General features: G+C 38.6%; 2 protein-coding genes across 3 annotated transcripts; both read right to left on the reverse strand.

The window, feature by feature from the left end:
- Positions 1-597: 597 nt before the first annotated feature.
- On the reverse strand, positions 598-9,223 carry LOC121507175 (elastase-1-like). 2 transcript variants are annotated; one of them, XM_041783370.1, is made up of 8 exons: positions 9,167-9,223; positions 8,936-9,045; positions 8,739-8,830; positions 8,490-8,615; positions 8,099-8,235; positions 6,964-7,106; positions 5,879-6,028; positions 598-708 (listed from the first exon to the last, which is right to left on the reverse strand). In XM_041783370.1, exons 1-8 carry the CDS (start codon positions 9,204-9,206, stop codon positions 613-615), a joined length of 894 nt encoding a protein of 297 aa, XP_041639304.1. In that variant the 5' UTR covers positions 9,207-9,223; the 3' UTR covers positions 598-612. The 2 variants fall into 2 exon arrangements, with proteins under 2 accessions (XP_041639304.1, XP_041639305.1); XM_041783371.1 differs by lacking the exon at positions 598-708 and adding an exon at positions 5,641-5,782.
- A 390-nt stretch (positions 9,224-9,613) lies between these two features.
- Positions 9,614-15,373, reverse strand: LOC121528438 (elastase-1-like). Its single transcript, XM_041815914.1, has 8 exons — positions 15,215-15,373; positions 14,830-14,927; positions 14,636-14,736; positions 13,747-13,872; positions 11,146-11,282; positions 10,908-11,050; positions 10,620-10,769; positions 9,614-9,741 (listed from the first exon to the last, which is right to left on the reverse strand). Exons 1-8 carry the CDS (start codon positions 15,252-15,254, stop codon positions 9,730-9,732), a joined length of 807 nt encoding a protein of 268 aa, XP_041671848.1. The 5' UTR covers positions 15,255-15,373; the 3' UTR covers positions 9,614-9,729.
- Between the last annotated feature and the right edge of the window lie 1,694 nt (positions 15,374-17,067).

Here is a 17,067-nt window from a genome sequence, read left to right on the forward strand (position 1 = left end):
ATAAACTGTGGTTTTTCACTGATTAACTTTATAATAGACCATCATTTTGCTGACCTCCATTGGCCCTCAATTTCTGGACCCCTGAAAGTTACCCACATAATAGCGCCTTGGCCTCCCCTGGCAGCAGAATTGCCATGCAGTACAATACATCAGAGTAACTGTAACTGTAATATGCAGATCAAATATGTATGCACTTTGATATATTTCAAATGGTTTATTGTGATATTGGCATCAATAGACATTACAACATTGAACTTATTAAAGAATGTATGCAAGACTGCTATTTTCACATAACTGTACTGGAGTATCAGCAGGGTAAACTCATGCTGCAAAAGTTAGATTTATACTCAGGAAAGAGGAAAGGACCCAGCAGTGACATAAACAGGGAAGATGCCACCATGTAGCCAGAAGCATTTTGATTTTGAGGATCTCCAAAGCAATCACTCTATTGATTCATACAGTAAATCCTTTGTTGGAATGAAAGTTGTTCATTGTGCCTAATTTGACCCCTTATTCAGTTGTTGTAAGGGCTTTAGAGACTAAAATATCTTTTGTTTTGGTTCCAGGCTGGAAACACTGTCTCTGGATTGTCTTGTTCTTGGAGCCAGCCTGTTATGGCCACTCATAAAACTGGAGATTTGGCGTGTCTGTGTTGGCTTCATTACTCAGACCCCGATGTCGCAGCTTGGTATGGATCCACATCATGCTCTGAAAGAGCCACACACTCATCAGCCATGAATAGAGCCATGAATAAGCTCTCATAAAGCACAGAAATTCACATTTCTATCCAAGTAGTTCTGATGAAAACAACAATCTGTTTGGGCTGATTTAGAGCTTTGCAGAAGGTAGAGAGGAACACGCAGAGAGGAGATGATTGGAAGAGATTATAAGATGTGCTACAAGTTGAAAGTTGTTGCTTACATGAGATTAAGATCAGTATTTAAATTCACAGTTACAACCTGAGGCTGCAGTACAGTATTCTCCTTTAAGCCTTGGATTAATATTCATGAAGCACAGGACAGCAGATTTTTATAACTCTCTGTTTTCAAATGATGAAAATGCTCAATAAAAATGTTGTTGTAGCTACCGTATCCAAGAAAATCTGACCTTTGAACCTGTGATTTGGGCTGGAGAAACAATGTTGTACTTTATATTTTGCCTCATGTGTCAGTTTTAAGAAGGCTCCAGGGTGTCAGCATGTTCACCAATGCTGTACTTTAATGCTCCACATTGAAGGCTGCAAATCCTGCTGAGCAACATGTAGACAACTCAGTATGATCACAGCTCTTCACAGCATGTTAGCGTAGAAGTGGCCTTTTCATGGACTACAGTGTACATGCGATATGAGTAACTGAGGGGAGTACTTTGACTTTTTGGGATAAATTTTTATACTTGCTTTCAGAGTTAAATGAGAGGAGTGATAAGGAAAGAGTATTACACCAGTTGCTGATTAGCTTAGCTTAGCATAAGGAGACAAAACAAGATGAGAGAAAGCCTGGCTTTGCTAAAATGTAGCAAAATCCACCCGCCTGCTCTCTGAAGCCCAATGATCAGGGTGCATTTGCATGTAGTACTTGTTTAATCCAAACAACAGTACAGCAAGGTTATAATAGTTTGGGGGTTTTCATTAGTTTTTATTTTCATCTCATTTTTACCTTTTGTTTTTCCTGCTGGGTTTAGTTTTAATTAGGTTTTCCTGCTGGGTTTTAATTTCGTTTTTATTTTGAAAAAATGCTTCATCTTCTAGTTTTAGTGTTAGTTTTATTTATTTATTTATTTATTCAGCAAAATTGGTTTCCTGCCAGGGGCAAGACCCAAAAGGACTCTTCACTTTACATTCCATTTATTCAATTTTGATGTTTGTATATAAATTAAGACCAACTAGAAAAGCACTCAGAGAGCGCAGACCTCCGCCATCTGCCCTATCTCCCAATAGTGAAGAATCCTTTAAAAACATTCAGACGGTGATCTGGATGACTCCCAAATTCTAATTCGCCGATTACTCTCTCCCCGGTGGGGTGGAGACATGGTGAGGCAAAGCATTGGCTTTGCTACGTGTGGACTGTCATGGCGGAAGCACCCATGTTCTCACAGGATGACTGAAAGTCATGGCAGAGGGTGAATATTCCTCTATTCCTCCCAGCATTGTGAGTATTCTTGCCACAATTCGCTGTCTTTCTCTCTGTTACACTCCGACTCGTCTCCTCGACCGGGCATGTGTCTTTCAAACTCTATAAAATCCAAAACTTTGAATAAGTTGCTCATGTCTGCCATCTCATGGTGTAAAGTGGTAACAGCACAGACCTCTGCCATTAGCCCTATCTCCCAATAGTACAGAATCCTTTTAAAAATTCCTGGATCCAGACAGTGATCTGGATCAGTCCCAAAACCTAATCAGTTCTTCCTTGTGCCATTTCTGACATTTCCTGAAAATTTCATGAAAATCCGTTCATGGCTTTTTGAGTTATGTTGCTAACAAACTAACAAATGAACAAACAAACAAATAAACAAACCCACCTGATCACATAACCTCCTTGGTGGAGGTAATAATTGCCATTGTGTGAAGTAATCTCCAATCAAATCAGGGCATTTTACTCCCTCTGGGGTTGGGCATACATGTCAGTCAGTATGCTGCTGTCAAAGATTAGAACTAAGGAGATTCTGTCTTTAATTTAATTTAATTTTAGTCATTTAGTTTGTTTTCATTTTTTTTGAAAACTTAGTTTTTATGTAGTTTTGGTTAACTAAAATGATTTTTACAATTTATCATTAGTTAGTTTTAGTTAATTATAATAACTTAGCCGTACAGTGGTGCCAAAATTTAACTGAGCATAGAGTTGAGTGTCATCTGCATAATAATGGAAGTCTATCCTGTGTCAGTGCAGCATGTGGCCCAGGAGCAGCATGTAAACAGTGAATATAAAGGGACCTAAAACAAACCCCTGGGCAGGAATTTTTACTGTTGAACAATAGAAGACAGATGTCTGGGGCCTCCTGCCCCCAGGGGCTTCAAGATATAGTAACTATACACAGTATGTGCTGTAAAAAGTATTTGTCTCTCTCCTGATTTCTTTCTTTTATTTTATATTGTTGCACATTTGTCACACTTCAGTGTTTCTGATTATCACACAAATTTTATACAAAGATAACCAGAGTAAATACAAAATAAAGTTTTTAAATGATGATTTCATTTAATAAAGGAAAAAAGCTATTCAGACCTACCTGGCCCTATGACCCTAAGACGTTACGGCCAACCTGGTTGTTCCAACTTTGGCAGCAACAACTGCAAGCAAGCATTTGTGATAACTGGCAAAGAGTCTCTCACACCACTGTGGAGGAATTTTGGCCCACTCATTTAGCAGATTTTTTTATATTTCCGCCACATTGGAGGGTTTTGGAGCATGAACGGTCTGTTCAAGGTCACGGCACAGCATCTCAGATGGATTTAAGTCCAGACTGTAGACTCTTGCCAGAGGAGAAGACCTCATAAAGTCAGTGTCTGTGGTATGAGGAGTCAGCCAAAATTCAACCAGCACACCTCAGAGCCCTGGAGCTGTAGAATAACCTTACTCACTCCACACAATAGAGCATTATTTGGTCGAATAGTCAGTTGGGACCAGCCTCAAATAGGGTCACAGTGTCCTCAATTCAATTCAGTTCAATTCAATTCAACAACTTTATTAATCCCTCAAGGGGCAATTGGTTTGGAGCAGCTTGTCCATACAAAACATAGATAAAAAAATCATTAGAGGGGCAATCAGGCAGAAATAATAATGATTAAATTGACATTTTACTGTTTCACAGTCTTTGATTTATAACTGCTCTTAAGCAAAAATTGTCCAGCAAATAACCTCACTTACAGACTGAAAAAAGCTTTCCCACCATGTGTTACAGAAGATTATATAAATGTATACAGCAATAAGCATTTTTTTAAACAAGTATATATTACATTTATATTCAATAGCTAAAATAGAACTATTTCAGTACTGAAATGTTGCTAAAATGACGTGATTATGCTATGTTAATACTTAGCTGATCTGAAGTGTGACTGTGGTAGGTTTATGAAGATAGCAAAGCTGCCTGTTTCCACACATTAAATGCCACAAATTTGCAGCAGAACACCCATTTATTTACTTATTTATTTATTTATTGCTCTGGTACTCATTGGTTGAATAAATTTAGGCAGATGCAAATGTAACTTTGAGATAAACAGATGGATGGCTATTTAGTATAATGAGGAAATAGTAGTGTGACTTCTCTTCACACTGACTTTAGAGAGTCTTGCTAGAAACACCCACATAGAGATATCCTAATAAAACTATGGCTGGGAGCATCTACATAAATCATTGATAATGCTCCCCCAAAGGACTCGCTTTTTATGGAAGATATCCAAGTGTTTTAAGGTCAAAAGTCTGCAATATAAACTTTCAACATTACTGACATTTACCAGATTTTTCATAAAAGATGTGGGAAGTAGAAGTCTGCATTCCAGGGGAAGGAAAATACACAAAATGTTTTGTTATTTGTATTTTCATCATGACTCTTTTTCTGAGTCCCATTCTGATTATAGAGCAACGTATGTACAGTTCCCACTATAGGATGTCTTACCGTGCAGCTAGTGCACCTCTGGAAGAGCCCAGTGCTTTTCTAAATGTCAAAATATCACCTTAGAGGCAGCAGAAAGGGTAACACAGCTGTTTCTTTAACACCATTCAGATTTGACCAGTGAGGCAAAAGGAAAATAAGTGCTGGATTAAGAATATGAAAAATTAAAAGGACAAAAGCCAACAATACAAATCAAATCAAGAATGTTGGAGACAGTGCAGATTCATGGATGCCAAGCATGAATCCCCATATCCTGACAATCTGGGCATACATTTGTATAAATCTGAACCTTACAAACAAGATAAACCACTTCCACATATTCGTTGCATGGGATATTCTTCACATCCATCCAGGCAACAGTCCATACACCGTGAACAGAAGGCCATAGTGACTGGACAAACGTTCTGTCTGTCACATTCATGACAGGCCAATCAGAGCAACTAAGCACATGACATAGATGCCATGAAAGCCACCAAAGTTTAAAAACTATCAGCCTGCAGCTGTTACCATCATTAACTATCAGTGGAACGAGTTGTTTAATTAGACTTTTACTTAAACCAGAAAACTTTCAGGGCTGTTCTTTGCTCTATTCTTTAATTAATCAATATGTTCTCCATTTCTGATCAAAGAAAAAGTCACTGTAGCTAGATCTTCACAAATCTCTTCTCCAGCCACCATTGTTCACAGGCTTGCAGTTTAACTAAAACTCGCCCATAGCTTCTGCCTCATTCTCCTAAAATGATGCTGACTGATCCGGTTCTTCTCTGACTGTGAACACATTTAGCTTGAAGCTTTGTGTGATGTATCTGCCTAATGACAGATGTGGAATCTGACCAATCTATCTGCTTTGCAAGGTTAATTTTTTGGAGTTATGGGATACCAAATGATGAAGTACTTAATCTTGCTTCAATAAGAGACAGTATTGTTAATAAAAGACTGGTACATGTGAAAGATATTGTGGGGGGGAAATAATTACAGAGCAGTTGAATAACTGCAGCCAACACTAAAATGAAGGACACAATGCAGTTACAAGAAACCATAAAAAATACTGGTATTTCTATTATGAATATTTTTATTATTTGTAGATTTGACCAGACTAGCTTCATATGAAATATGAGCCCAGTCCATAGTAGTTTGAGCTGAAAAGGAATGATCCATTTCAAGGATTGCTCATGACCTGAAAGAAGAAAACACAAATACAACTCACATCAGATACTCATGAAATCCAGTTTAAACAGAAAATTAGACTCTTTTTTTCTTTAGTTTTACTGACCGAGTTGATCCAGTCGATGTAGGCAGAGACACGTGTGAAGACTGTGGGCTTCTGGTGTGCATTACATCCCATACCAGACACAAAGCTGGCCACCCCATGGACAACATAGCTACTGCCAACTGGACAGCTCAGAGGACCACCAAAGTCGCCCTATGGTGGCAAAAAGAACCATAAAGAGCCATTAATCTCCTGTTTTTAGCCTTTATTGAATTCTGGGAAACGAGCAAATGACAACAGAAGGTTGGGATGGTGCACTCAGGTTAGAAGCCTCAGTTGGGTTCACACTTCTGCAACAATGGACTGGGCCTCAATGCTTAGAATAGTTAAAAATAACATACCAAAGTCAACATGTGGCTCGCTTTAGCTACATTAGCTTAAGCTAATGTAGCTAAAGAAAGCCATCAAGTACTGCTAAGATATGATGCATAGACCTCTCACCTTTAAATGTTTTATTATTTAAATGTAGTTATTTCATGGATTTAATGGCAAGACTTTATTTATGAATAAAGTTAAATTTTAAAACAATTTTTAACTGAAAATACATTGTACCTGCTAATTACATCCCTTCTGTTCTAACAGAGGCAGCATCTCACAGTAGTGATCGGCAGTCTGCAGTCAGACCCCTCTCATATTGTAGGTACATCTAAAAAAAATCTTTTTTTTGCTGTTATTTAATTCAAACAGTTAAACTTCAAAATATTCAGTTTGTACAAAGTGAAATATTTAAGACTTTCTTTGTTTGTTCCTTTGTTTGTTAATACAAATGGAGCTCCAACCAAGTACTGAGTGCATTAATAAGCATAATTTTCAAGATGGTCAATATTTTATTATTATAAATCCTTTTGTATTGGTGTTTTGTCATATTCTAATGATGTGAGATAGTGGATTTTTGTGAGCTGTAAGCTGTAATCATCAAGATCGAAAAAAAGTGAAATATTTCACTTTGTATGAGATTAATCTCTATTGAAGATAATTTTTTTGCACCCGTATACAGGTGAACAGGTTCAATCACTGGTGTGCCTGGTTTCCATATGATTCACAAACACGTGCACGTTTGTGTGTTTTAGTCCTAACAGTATACTCACGTTGCATGCAGACTTTGAGCCTCCTCCTGCACAGATCATGTTGGTATTGACGGTGCTGCCCCACCAGCCGAAGCTGGTGCAGGTCTGGTGGTCGACAATAGGAAGGATTGCATACCTCAGTTTGTAGGAATTGCTTCCATTAGCTGAAGGTACACATAGATAAAATTAGTGTTTGGAATCAGCCATGTGGTGGATTTCATGAAACAAAGACTTGGCCTACATCGCAGTTTTGAAGCCTGAGTTGCAGTACTTTTAGTGGGGAACATTCCCTGTAAGAATATGTGTGTTGCTGCAAAGTCGCTTGAATTTTTAAAAAAAATTATGGAACTATAAAGACAAAACAAAAACTAACCAGAAATTAAAACTAAAAGATTTTTAAGCACTAAACACAGCAAACATTAACTGTTTTAAAGTAGTTCCTGTCTGCGGTGACTCTGAGGGCAAATTACAGCCTATCTATTATGAGTCATTCAGGCTCTCCTCTGCAGTTTCTAAGTCTGTGCACATGAGCTGTTTTGCAAACGGCACGACGAGATAACAGCCTGCCATTGATTGTCACAGCCCAGTCACAATGTATTCTGGGATATAAACAAACAATATGGCAGCAGGCTAACTCTCTAGCTGCAGGTATGATCCAAAAACCAATTATAAAATTGATAGAAAGACATCCAATGTCCAATGAGTTGCTCATGTGGATTTAATCTTTAAAGATCCAGGAAAGTCACCCAAGCTCCAGGATTGCTAGAAAACATGCTGTAAGAGCTGCAAAGGAATGGATAGCGTCATTAGAATGGCATGACAGAGGATTTACAGAGGAAGGTTACAAGTAGGGGGCCATGATTTTTGGTTCAAAAATTATTTAACTTTGAATAATACGTGTCCCTTCTTGGCATATTCCGCAAAACTGTTCTCTAAGGGTTAAATACTAACATTTATAAAATAATAATAATTTTTTAAATCTTAACTGTGAGACTGACTTTTGCTCCTTTTTGATGGTTGTTCCTTGTTTTTAGGGTGGTACCATGTTGTTAATTTTGATTTAATTAATATTTATAATAACTATTGTCATTTTAAAAATAACCAAAACCAATATTAGTTTGGGGAAACTGCATGTGAAAGATGGGCATCGACTCACTGGAGGTGCGTCCATATCCAGTGATGTAGCAGTTGGTGTTGTGGGGCAGGATCTGTCCAGAATAGGGCAGCGTAGCTGGCTTCACATATGAAGTAATACTGACCGGAGATGACAGGCGCAGCAAGGCGATGTCATTACTAAAAGTCAATGAAAAAGACAGTTGAAGAAGCTTATTAGTTCATTTTTGCATCCATCCAGAAACATCCCAAGCAAAAAAACAAAACTGAGTCCAAGTAAAAATGCCAACAGATGGAAATCTTTACTCTGTTTCAATTCTCTCTTCTACGTCAAATACGTAAAAATAACTCAAGAAGTTGCTCAAACTGGGGTATCAAAACATTTATCCATAGTTATGTTTTACATATGTGAATGCAGTGTTAGTTTGACCCACCCAGAGGAGATGCTGTGGCTGTTCCACTCAGGATGGATGTAAATGTTGCTGACACTTCTGCTTTGCTCCACATTACTATGACTGCTTGGGGTAAGTTCTCCAAGGGCCACATACACACTGCTGGCACTGTTTAACCAAGGGTTAGTTTATTAGTCTCCAAATCAAAAGGACTATAGAAAAGAGGTTATCAGTGAACAAGACATGTCGTACAACATGTGGAAGTTTTAAACCCATCATACTTCATGCTACCTGTCAACACAGTGAGCAGCTGTCATGACCCACTGTGAGCTGATCAGTATCCCTCCACACAACGGTTCATCCGATGTTGAGCTAATACGAGCCTAGCAGGAGATTTACAAAATATTGCCATTAAGAGTAGTTAATTCCACTTATTAATAATGCATAATTCTGCTTAACAAGATCTTTCTGGCTCTTCTTCACTGTACCTGCCACGGCCAGTACCAGTAGTTGTATGAATACACCTCATCGCCTCCCACAACTCTTCCTGTGATGCCGCTCTCTGTGTTACTGGGCTGCGGCCACGGCCTTGCCAGCACTAAAGCAAAGAGACAAATTTAAATATGGAATCTCCCTCTGTTAATTGTATAATGTCAAACATAAAAGATTACATTTTTCAAAAGTAAACTATTCAAATTACATCCGTTACATTTCCTTACCTGACGATGTGAGAGTAGTGAACAGCAGAAACGCCAGCATGTCTGCTGAGTCTCAACGTGTTTTAATCTTTCTTTTATACCCTGCACTGACCTTCATTTGATGAGCACACTGCTGAGCGTAGCAGAAAGACACCTGTGATTCCTCTCAGTCTTTATCAGAGTTTGTGAGATGCATGACAGCAGGTTGCCACAATACACTGAATTTATTCAAGCATGGACAGTGTTTCCAAGAATTTGAGAGTGCTGAACATTCATTTTCACAGCCTGTTTCAACACATTAAGTGATCTGTAATTCATGGCTTGTTATTTTAAGTGCCCTTTTACGTCTTTTTGCACAGTAGAAGGATGATTTGATGCCCAGTGTTTGGCAGGAGAAACCATGTAACCTTTATAATAACAAAAATGACTGCGTTTGTATGAACTCCTCAGTAATAAATGAGTCAACAGTCAAAGTTTAATGAAGTTTATTTTTGTTGAGAGACAAGTCAAAAGAGTAAGTACAGCTGATGAAAATATGGTGGAAAATTTCAGTCTCTGTGCTGCACCATGGATGACTCTCCTGTTTAGTACATGATCTGGAAAACAGGAGAAACAAATAATGATTATCCTTCTTCTCATAACTGTTAAAACTTACAGTAAAGTTCATAAACAAGAGACACTAGCATCTTTATTCTGGTTAGGAGAGGTTTTCAGTGACACAGGGTTAGCTCTGGCAATGGGCTTAGACCTAACCGCATTGAGGGAATTTTTATGTGGTTACTTTTTTGTTATTTTATTGTCATAAAAGCTAAATTATATGGACAATGATTGGTTTATAAAATCATTAGAAGGGTAAAACTTCCAAGGGGATGAATACTTTTTGTAAGAAATGTATCTCTGCCAAGAGAGAGTGAGTGAGGCTCAGCCAAGCAGAGCTGAAAATGTGTGCTTAAACAAGCCATTCTCAGATTTTCCCCTCATGATGTCATGTGGGGAGTTAACACCGCCTCCAGGTTGGGTTGGCCCTCCCCCCGCTTGGAATAAAGTTCCACCTTCCTCTCCAGATCCTCCTCTCAGCAGCCAGCTTAGAGGAGGAGCCACATCCATTAAGCCGCATCTATTTCCAGAGAGGGGCGGAGTCAGGGGTGGAGTCACAGCTCATTAACATTCAAAGCCACAGACACAGAAACAGCTCGTTCTGATCAAGGCTGAAACAGAAGGGTTTTTAGACGTTCAAAAATCCAATACTGGAGTGTTTTTCAGCAACAAACTTCCCAGGCGGGTTCTGGGGGCCTCTGATACCAATATAAACTTGTCTTAAAGGGGTAAAATATGTGACCTTTAGTTCACATGAAAGGCTTTGTTTAAAAAGTTTAGGGCTTGTGACGGTACCCCAGGCAACCATCTATCACCTATGCCCAGAGCCTGTAGCTACTTTTATTACATATTTGAAGTACATATGTGTAATACTGACAGCGTTCATCCAGTCGATGTAGGCGGAGACGCGGGTGAAGACGGTGGGCTTCTGGGGGTAGTTGCATCCATAGCCAGACACAAAGCTGGCAATGCCATGGACGTAGTATTTTCCGTTAACAAGGCAGTTCAGGGGGCCACCAGAGTCACCCTGCAGGAATATATGAAAAAGGAGAAAATTTTAAGTGAAGTGCACGGCAACAAGTTAGTGGTTGACATGTAATTAGATGTTCATGTACATTGTTTCCTAATGAGCATGAAACTATTGCATATATAGAAGAAGACTCACATTGCATCCAGCCTCAGCACCACCACCTCCACACACCATGCTAGGCTTGACAGTGCTGCCCCACCAGCCGCTGCTGCTGCAGACATCATGGCCGACCAGAGGCAGGTAGGCCTGCTTCAGCTGGGTAGACAGGCTGCCACCAGCTGCATAAGGATGAAATAAGACAGGTAAGATTCATGCAGAAATCCCAACGTAGATAGTAACTACTATTCCCAGAATGATCATGCAATCAACCCACTGGAAGTGCGTCCCCATCCGGTGATGTAGCAGAGGTTGTTGTGGGGCAAAATCTGGCCGGAGGGAGGCAGAGAGGCCAGCTGGGCGTAGGAGTTCAGGGTGGCATCAGATGACAAACGCAGGAGGGCGATGTCATATCTGAAATGGAGAACCAAACATCAACATTCATGCAAAATGACGGACTGATTACCAAAAAAAATTAATAAGTAACATAAATGTTTGTTTAGCTGTTATCTTCATTTTGAGGATGCTTGAAGCTTTTTAAAAAGGCAACAATAAAACTATGAAAATAAAATTTTATAAATAATTACTTTTAATTTTTTTTTAAATTAATCACGGTCTATCCACCTATTTCTCAAGGGCATGTCTTGGCTTTTTGGACTTGCATGTCCCAGCCTGCACACTGTACCTGCAGCACTCCTGTTTCTCCTAGGTTTATCCTGTATTCTAAGGCCACTTCTCATTTTCTTATTTCTCCTGGGAAACTTGTAATTTTCACAGCCTCACTAGAAATAGGCTACTTCATATCCAAGGATTAATATGCTTTGTTTGCTTGTCTGAGAATACCACACTTTTTTCATTTCTTTGTCCACACTTTAGTCCTTTTTCTTTCTCTCCATTATCATAATACTTTATTACACTTACAAAAAACAGCACCCTCAGGTCTCTGTTATGTATGGTAGAAGCAATTCTAAGAGTATTGATCATTAATGGGTTAAAAAGGTTAATTCCTCTTTCATGTTGAAATATGGATAATCAAAAGTTATGAAGAAAACTTCTCTATCGTTTTTGCACAGGCATTATTATACTATAATTGATGGCACTGATGTGAAAATATACATGGGAGCCGGGTCAGACATTTATACTATTTTTTATTATTTAAATGAAATAATGGGTTAAGTGCTTTTCTCAGCAAAAAGACAGACAACTTCATGACAGATGATTGTGGAATATTACATTAGAGTATAGGAAAAAAAGTGTAAAACCTCAAATTTCTGTGGACTGAAGCTAAACCTACACCTATGTGACTCAGTTTATCGGCTCACTTTGGAGCAAGTTTGGCATAAAAGCACATCTCCACAGAAGTTGATTTGGAGCCAATGTAAGGAATATAAAATGGGAGAGCTGTGAGTTGCATTGCTGGACCTAGTCAGCAATCTTGTTGCAGATTTTGAACCAATTGTAAGTGATAAAGGGAGGATTTATTCAAGCAGGTAAAAAGGGAATATAAAAACTTAAATGAGCATTTCCAACTCAGCTTGAGATACAATGGATTTTAGTTTTGAGATTTTTTCTAAGATGAAAGAAAAAAGAACAGGTCAGTGATTTAACATGTTTATCAAAAAGGATTGCATGATCAAAAATTACCCCAAGATTTTTAAAAATGTATTTCAAAGAAGACAGGGATTTTCTCTTCATGGGATTAGATGTTTTCTGAGGTATTGATGAGAACCCTATTTTATCAGAAGATAATTATCATTCATCCAACCCTTAACAGTCATGCATCATAACATGTTTATCCTTGTTATTGGGTTAAATTGATGTATACAGTTGAATGTTGTCAGCATACAAGTGGTACCAGACTGCTGACACTGTTCAGGGGAAACATATGTAGAGAACATAATAAAGGCCCCAGGACAGATCCTTGGGGCACACCACCGGGATGCACCCTATCTCAATTTGTCTCCACCAGTCTTATCTACTGGTGAGCTAAGACTTTTTTCTGTCTTAGACCACACCCCTTTGAGTAAGAAAAAATGTGCCCCCCCTTTGCAAACAAAGCACTAAAGCAGTTATTTAAGCCTTGTTTCTCCTACTTTCACTACTTCAGTAACACACTGTATTTCTTTACTTAAGATTTCATTCCATAATTTCTCATTCTTTAACTTGCAATGTTTGGTTATCTAACTTTGAAATCCTCTCAGCTTTAGACACAAAAGAAGAGATGTATTAAAGTTTACAGTTTTAATACTTTGACATAAGAGAATGTGCCACTTTGAAAGCTCCTGGCAGTGTTTCAGAGTAAAGCCCAAAAAAGTGATTTTGATATAAGCTCTGTCTCACAAAAGGCAAAAAGGCTAACAAAGTTTTTCCTTTATTTTAGAGGGCACGTAAGGTAGCTAATTAGCCTTTGAAGCAGTTGCCTGGGTCAGCCTGGTCTGGATTAATCGGATAGTTTAGGTCCCGCTATCATGTCTCTGTGATTTCCTTGGGAAAATTCTCTACAGTTTGAGAACCACTGCATTAGAGTATCTTACAGATATTATGTTCATATGTGCAATTTTTAACTTAGACTTAAAACAACACAGTGTCATCTTGCAAGTCCTCTAAGTTTAATTCTTTAAGGACTCAAAAAAAAGACCCCAGTCCAGTTTTTTGGGGGGGTGAATGCCATTCAAGGCGACCTCTCCTGACCTGCCCCTGCTCTATATACCTATTAAAACATTTGTTGTTTTCAAGAACCAATATCTTACCTCTTTTATTTCCAGGTTCAAACTGTTCCACATACTTAGATACTTACCCATCATTGTTGTGTTAGCACAGTTTCATGTCGAAGCCATGTGGGTTTTAAATGTAAGACATAAAAAAAAGCAGTCCTTACCCATTAGACACTCTGTTGGAGTCCCAGCCCTCGTGGATGTAGATATTGCTGACACTCTTTATCTGCTCCCTGCCGCTGTTGCTGTTGAGGTCATGTTCGCCAATAACGACGCGATAGTCCCTGTAACTGTAATATCAAAAAAGAAGAGGACACAATCAATTACACAGTGTTGGATTTTATTAATGATCAGATACATGTGTGAGTTCAATTAATGTTATATTAAATAGTCTAATGTTGCAGGTAAACACCCAAATACACAAGTACAGAGGATTTCTTGTGCTACATTATGAATATAGAGTATGAACCCTCTTGGTACTATGAGAGTTTGAAATGAATCTGTGAGTTTTTAAGACTGTTAGAAAAACTAAAATAGTTCTTAATCTCTCTGTTGTGATAAGGATTATTTTCACCATACTGTAATCAAAAATGACCTACAAATATACATCTCATGCCGATATGAGTACAGACCAGATCAAACCATTTTTTTGTCATTTATGATTGCACCATGTCAGACTACACACCAGACTAGCTTTGCTGTATTTTAACAGGTTTGCATCACTCTGTTAGACGATAATAGAATGGCATATTGTTGGTTTTACACCACTAATAAAGCAAGTGCAAAATGCCGTCCTATTGGTCAGTGTTAGGATGCATATTGTTGAAATCAGATTAGGGTGTCAAACTAGATGGAAGATGCAGGAAAAATTATGACATGGTTTTGGGGCATCCTGGATGCACACTGCAAGAACATTTCCCATGTTCACATTAAGGCCCCATGTTTGACAGGGGGTGGTGACAACGCAAGCAGGTCAAAATCTGGTTAAATTCATGTTATGTAGTCTGATTTTGAAGATTACTGAGTCTGTGCGTGGATTAATATTTATGTTACCTGTCCACACAGTGAGCAGCAGTCATAACCCAGCCTCTGTCAATCAGGCTTCCTCCACAGGTGTGGTAGAACCTGCTGCCAGACCTGTACTGAAGAGAGATCTAAAGGAGAAAATCACCCGTTATAGATCTGTAAGGCTGCCCTGAATTTCTACATTTTTGCTGAAACAGTGTGTGTCCTTTGATTTGAGTTACCTGCCAGGGCCAGGAGTTGGGTGCAGCCACTTCGCCTCCAACGACCCTACCGAGGCTGTCCTCCAGATACCTAGGCTGGGGCTCCAGCCTAGCCAGCACTGGTTAAAAACATGAAAAGAAGAGGCTTAAGATACAATCATGCTCTACCAGAAGCTTCATAATGTTATTTTTCTCTCAGCCTACAGAGAAAGGAGAAAAGAAAGGAGAGAAGAGAAAGAAAAGAGGGCAGCCAGAGCACAAGAGTGTGCTAGCAGAGCAGAGTATCACCTTGTGTTGACGAACTAAAACAGAGAGACAGACTTGATAACACAAGATCTGATTGAGTAGGAGAGAAAGAGACAGAAAGAGATCAATAATAACACTTTATTTTTGGTCATTTTCTCACCCAAGGCTGCAAGACTTGTCAACAGCAGAAACCTGAGCATGTCTGCGCTGCGTCAGAACGTTTTCGCAAAGGATCCAGAGTGTTCCTCTGTCTTTTATACCTGGACTCGACCTTTGCCGGTGTGGAAAATTTGTTGCTTTTCTTTTGCCCTGATGTGACAGCAGCCAAGAATGCACCTGTGGTTGGTCTCACAGTGTTATCGGTCTGTTAGCACACACCTCCTGCTTTGACCAGTAGAAAAGAAAGACACGTACTGTAGACTGAACGGTTTATCACTCAATGACATAACTCACAGAAATTCAAAGGACTTAGTCGGGTATTTATTTGTGTATCAGGTTTGATAAAGTCCATCATATCTATTTTGGGCAAGAGTTCACAGAACTCTTTGTTGTAAATTTGGAGGTATAAAGTTGATTTGTGGCCTTACAAATACAAAAAAAAAAAAACATTTAACAGGAAAGCAAACTTCACAGTTTAATCTTTGAGCATGATCATTTTTATCTTCATTTTCACCAAATGTTTCAAAAATGGCCCCTCTGGATTCTCTACAAATGAAAAACAACATTTCAGTTGCAACTCTCCAAAGCATAATCTGAAAATAAATTATCTTATGCAATAAAGTGCAAGTGCTTGTGAATATTTACAACACTTAATAATAAAAGGCCCATCTGAAGCAACGTGAATCATGGATTACGTTTGTGGAAAAAGGTTTCTGGGCACCTCTTGTCGAAATGGCTTCATTTCATGCAAATTTGCAATAATCTTGGAGTAAACACAACAAGACTAGCAGTCTTTTATATTTCATATAATAATCCTCCATTTTGTACGGTGTGGTAAATGTTTATTTTAGTTAATGAAGCATTTTGTCGTAGAAAAAACTTTTTATAGTGATTATATTTCTTGTTGAATGTGTCAGAAAATCTAAACTACACTACATATTTTAAGTAATATGCATCTTTTAACAGAGAAATATTACATGTGCTGTCGAGTGGATCCAAATTTGAGGTCTCAGTTCAGCTGCCTATCCCCCTTAAATCAGGCTAGACCCTTTACAGAAAGAGGGTTTGGACCCCAGTGTGGCTTCCAGAGAAGGCCTCAACAGGTTTCTAGGCCTCACAGATGGCAAAAGGAGAGACAGAATAGGGCTGCAGGCAATCAGAATAGGAAGAAGGGAGGCCAGAAGAAGGATAATAACAGGCCAGAGCAGTAACAGAAGAGCACTTACTTACCTTAAGTATAATCAAAATAGCTTAAGCAGCACAGCATTTACTAATCACATAGTAAGTAATAAGTTTTCATCAAATCACATAGTATAAGTGATAAGTTGAAGTAAAAAGTGCTTACATGTAACAAAAAGGGAAGTTGAGAGAAAGGATAGCGGCTCTGCCGGTAAAAGCCAGGTTAAAAGGGCAAGTACAGGATAGCCATTGGTGGAAAGCAGAACTTCTAGCCAGTAAAAAGCAGAAGTAACCTGATAGCAGTTAGAGAGGAAAAGTACCAGAATGTTCGTGTGTAATCCTTAGCATTAGTGTGTATGTACATCAGGGTTGAATCATGGCAGGGAGGAGAGAACAGTGTATGCAAATATGGTAAATATGAATAATGTAGCTTGTATCCCTATATAAGAGGAGGAGACAAAGCACAGCAGCCACCTGTACTGAGGCTTGTGGGATCAAAGACAGTGCCTAAAACCATTTAATATCTTTTAATATATCATTAGCCTCATAGCATAATGCATAAGTCTTTTTTATAAGATTTTCCAAAAAAAAAGAAAAAAAAAATGCCTTTTGGCAAACACATAGGTTTTCTTTTTATTCAAACTGTAACAGTAAGTCCTACCAGATGTCTGAACA

The sequence above is a fragment of the Cheilinus undulatus genome, linkage group 3, assembly GCF_018320785.1.
Source record: "Cheilinus undulatus linkage group 3, ASM1832078v1, whole genome shotgun sequence".
NCBI lineage: Eukaryota > Metazoa > Chordata > Actinopteri > Labriformes > Labridae > Cheilinus > Cheilinus undulatus.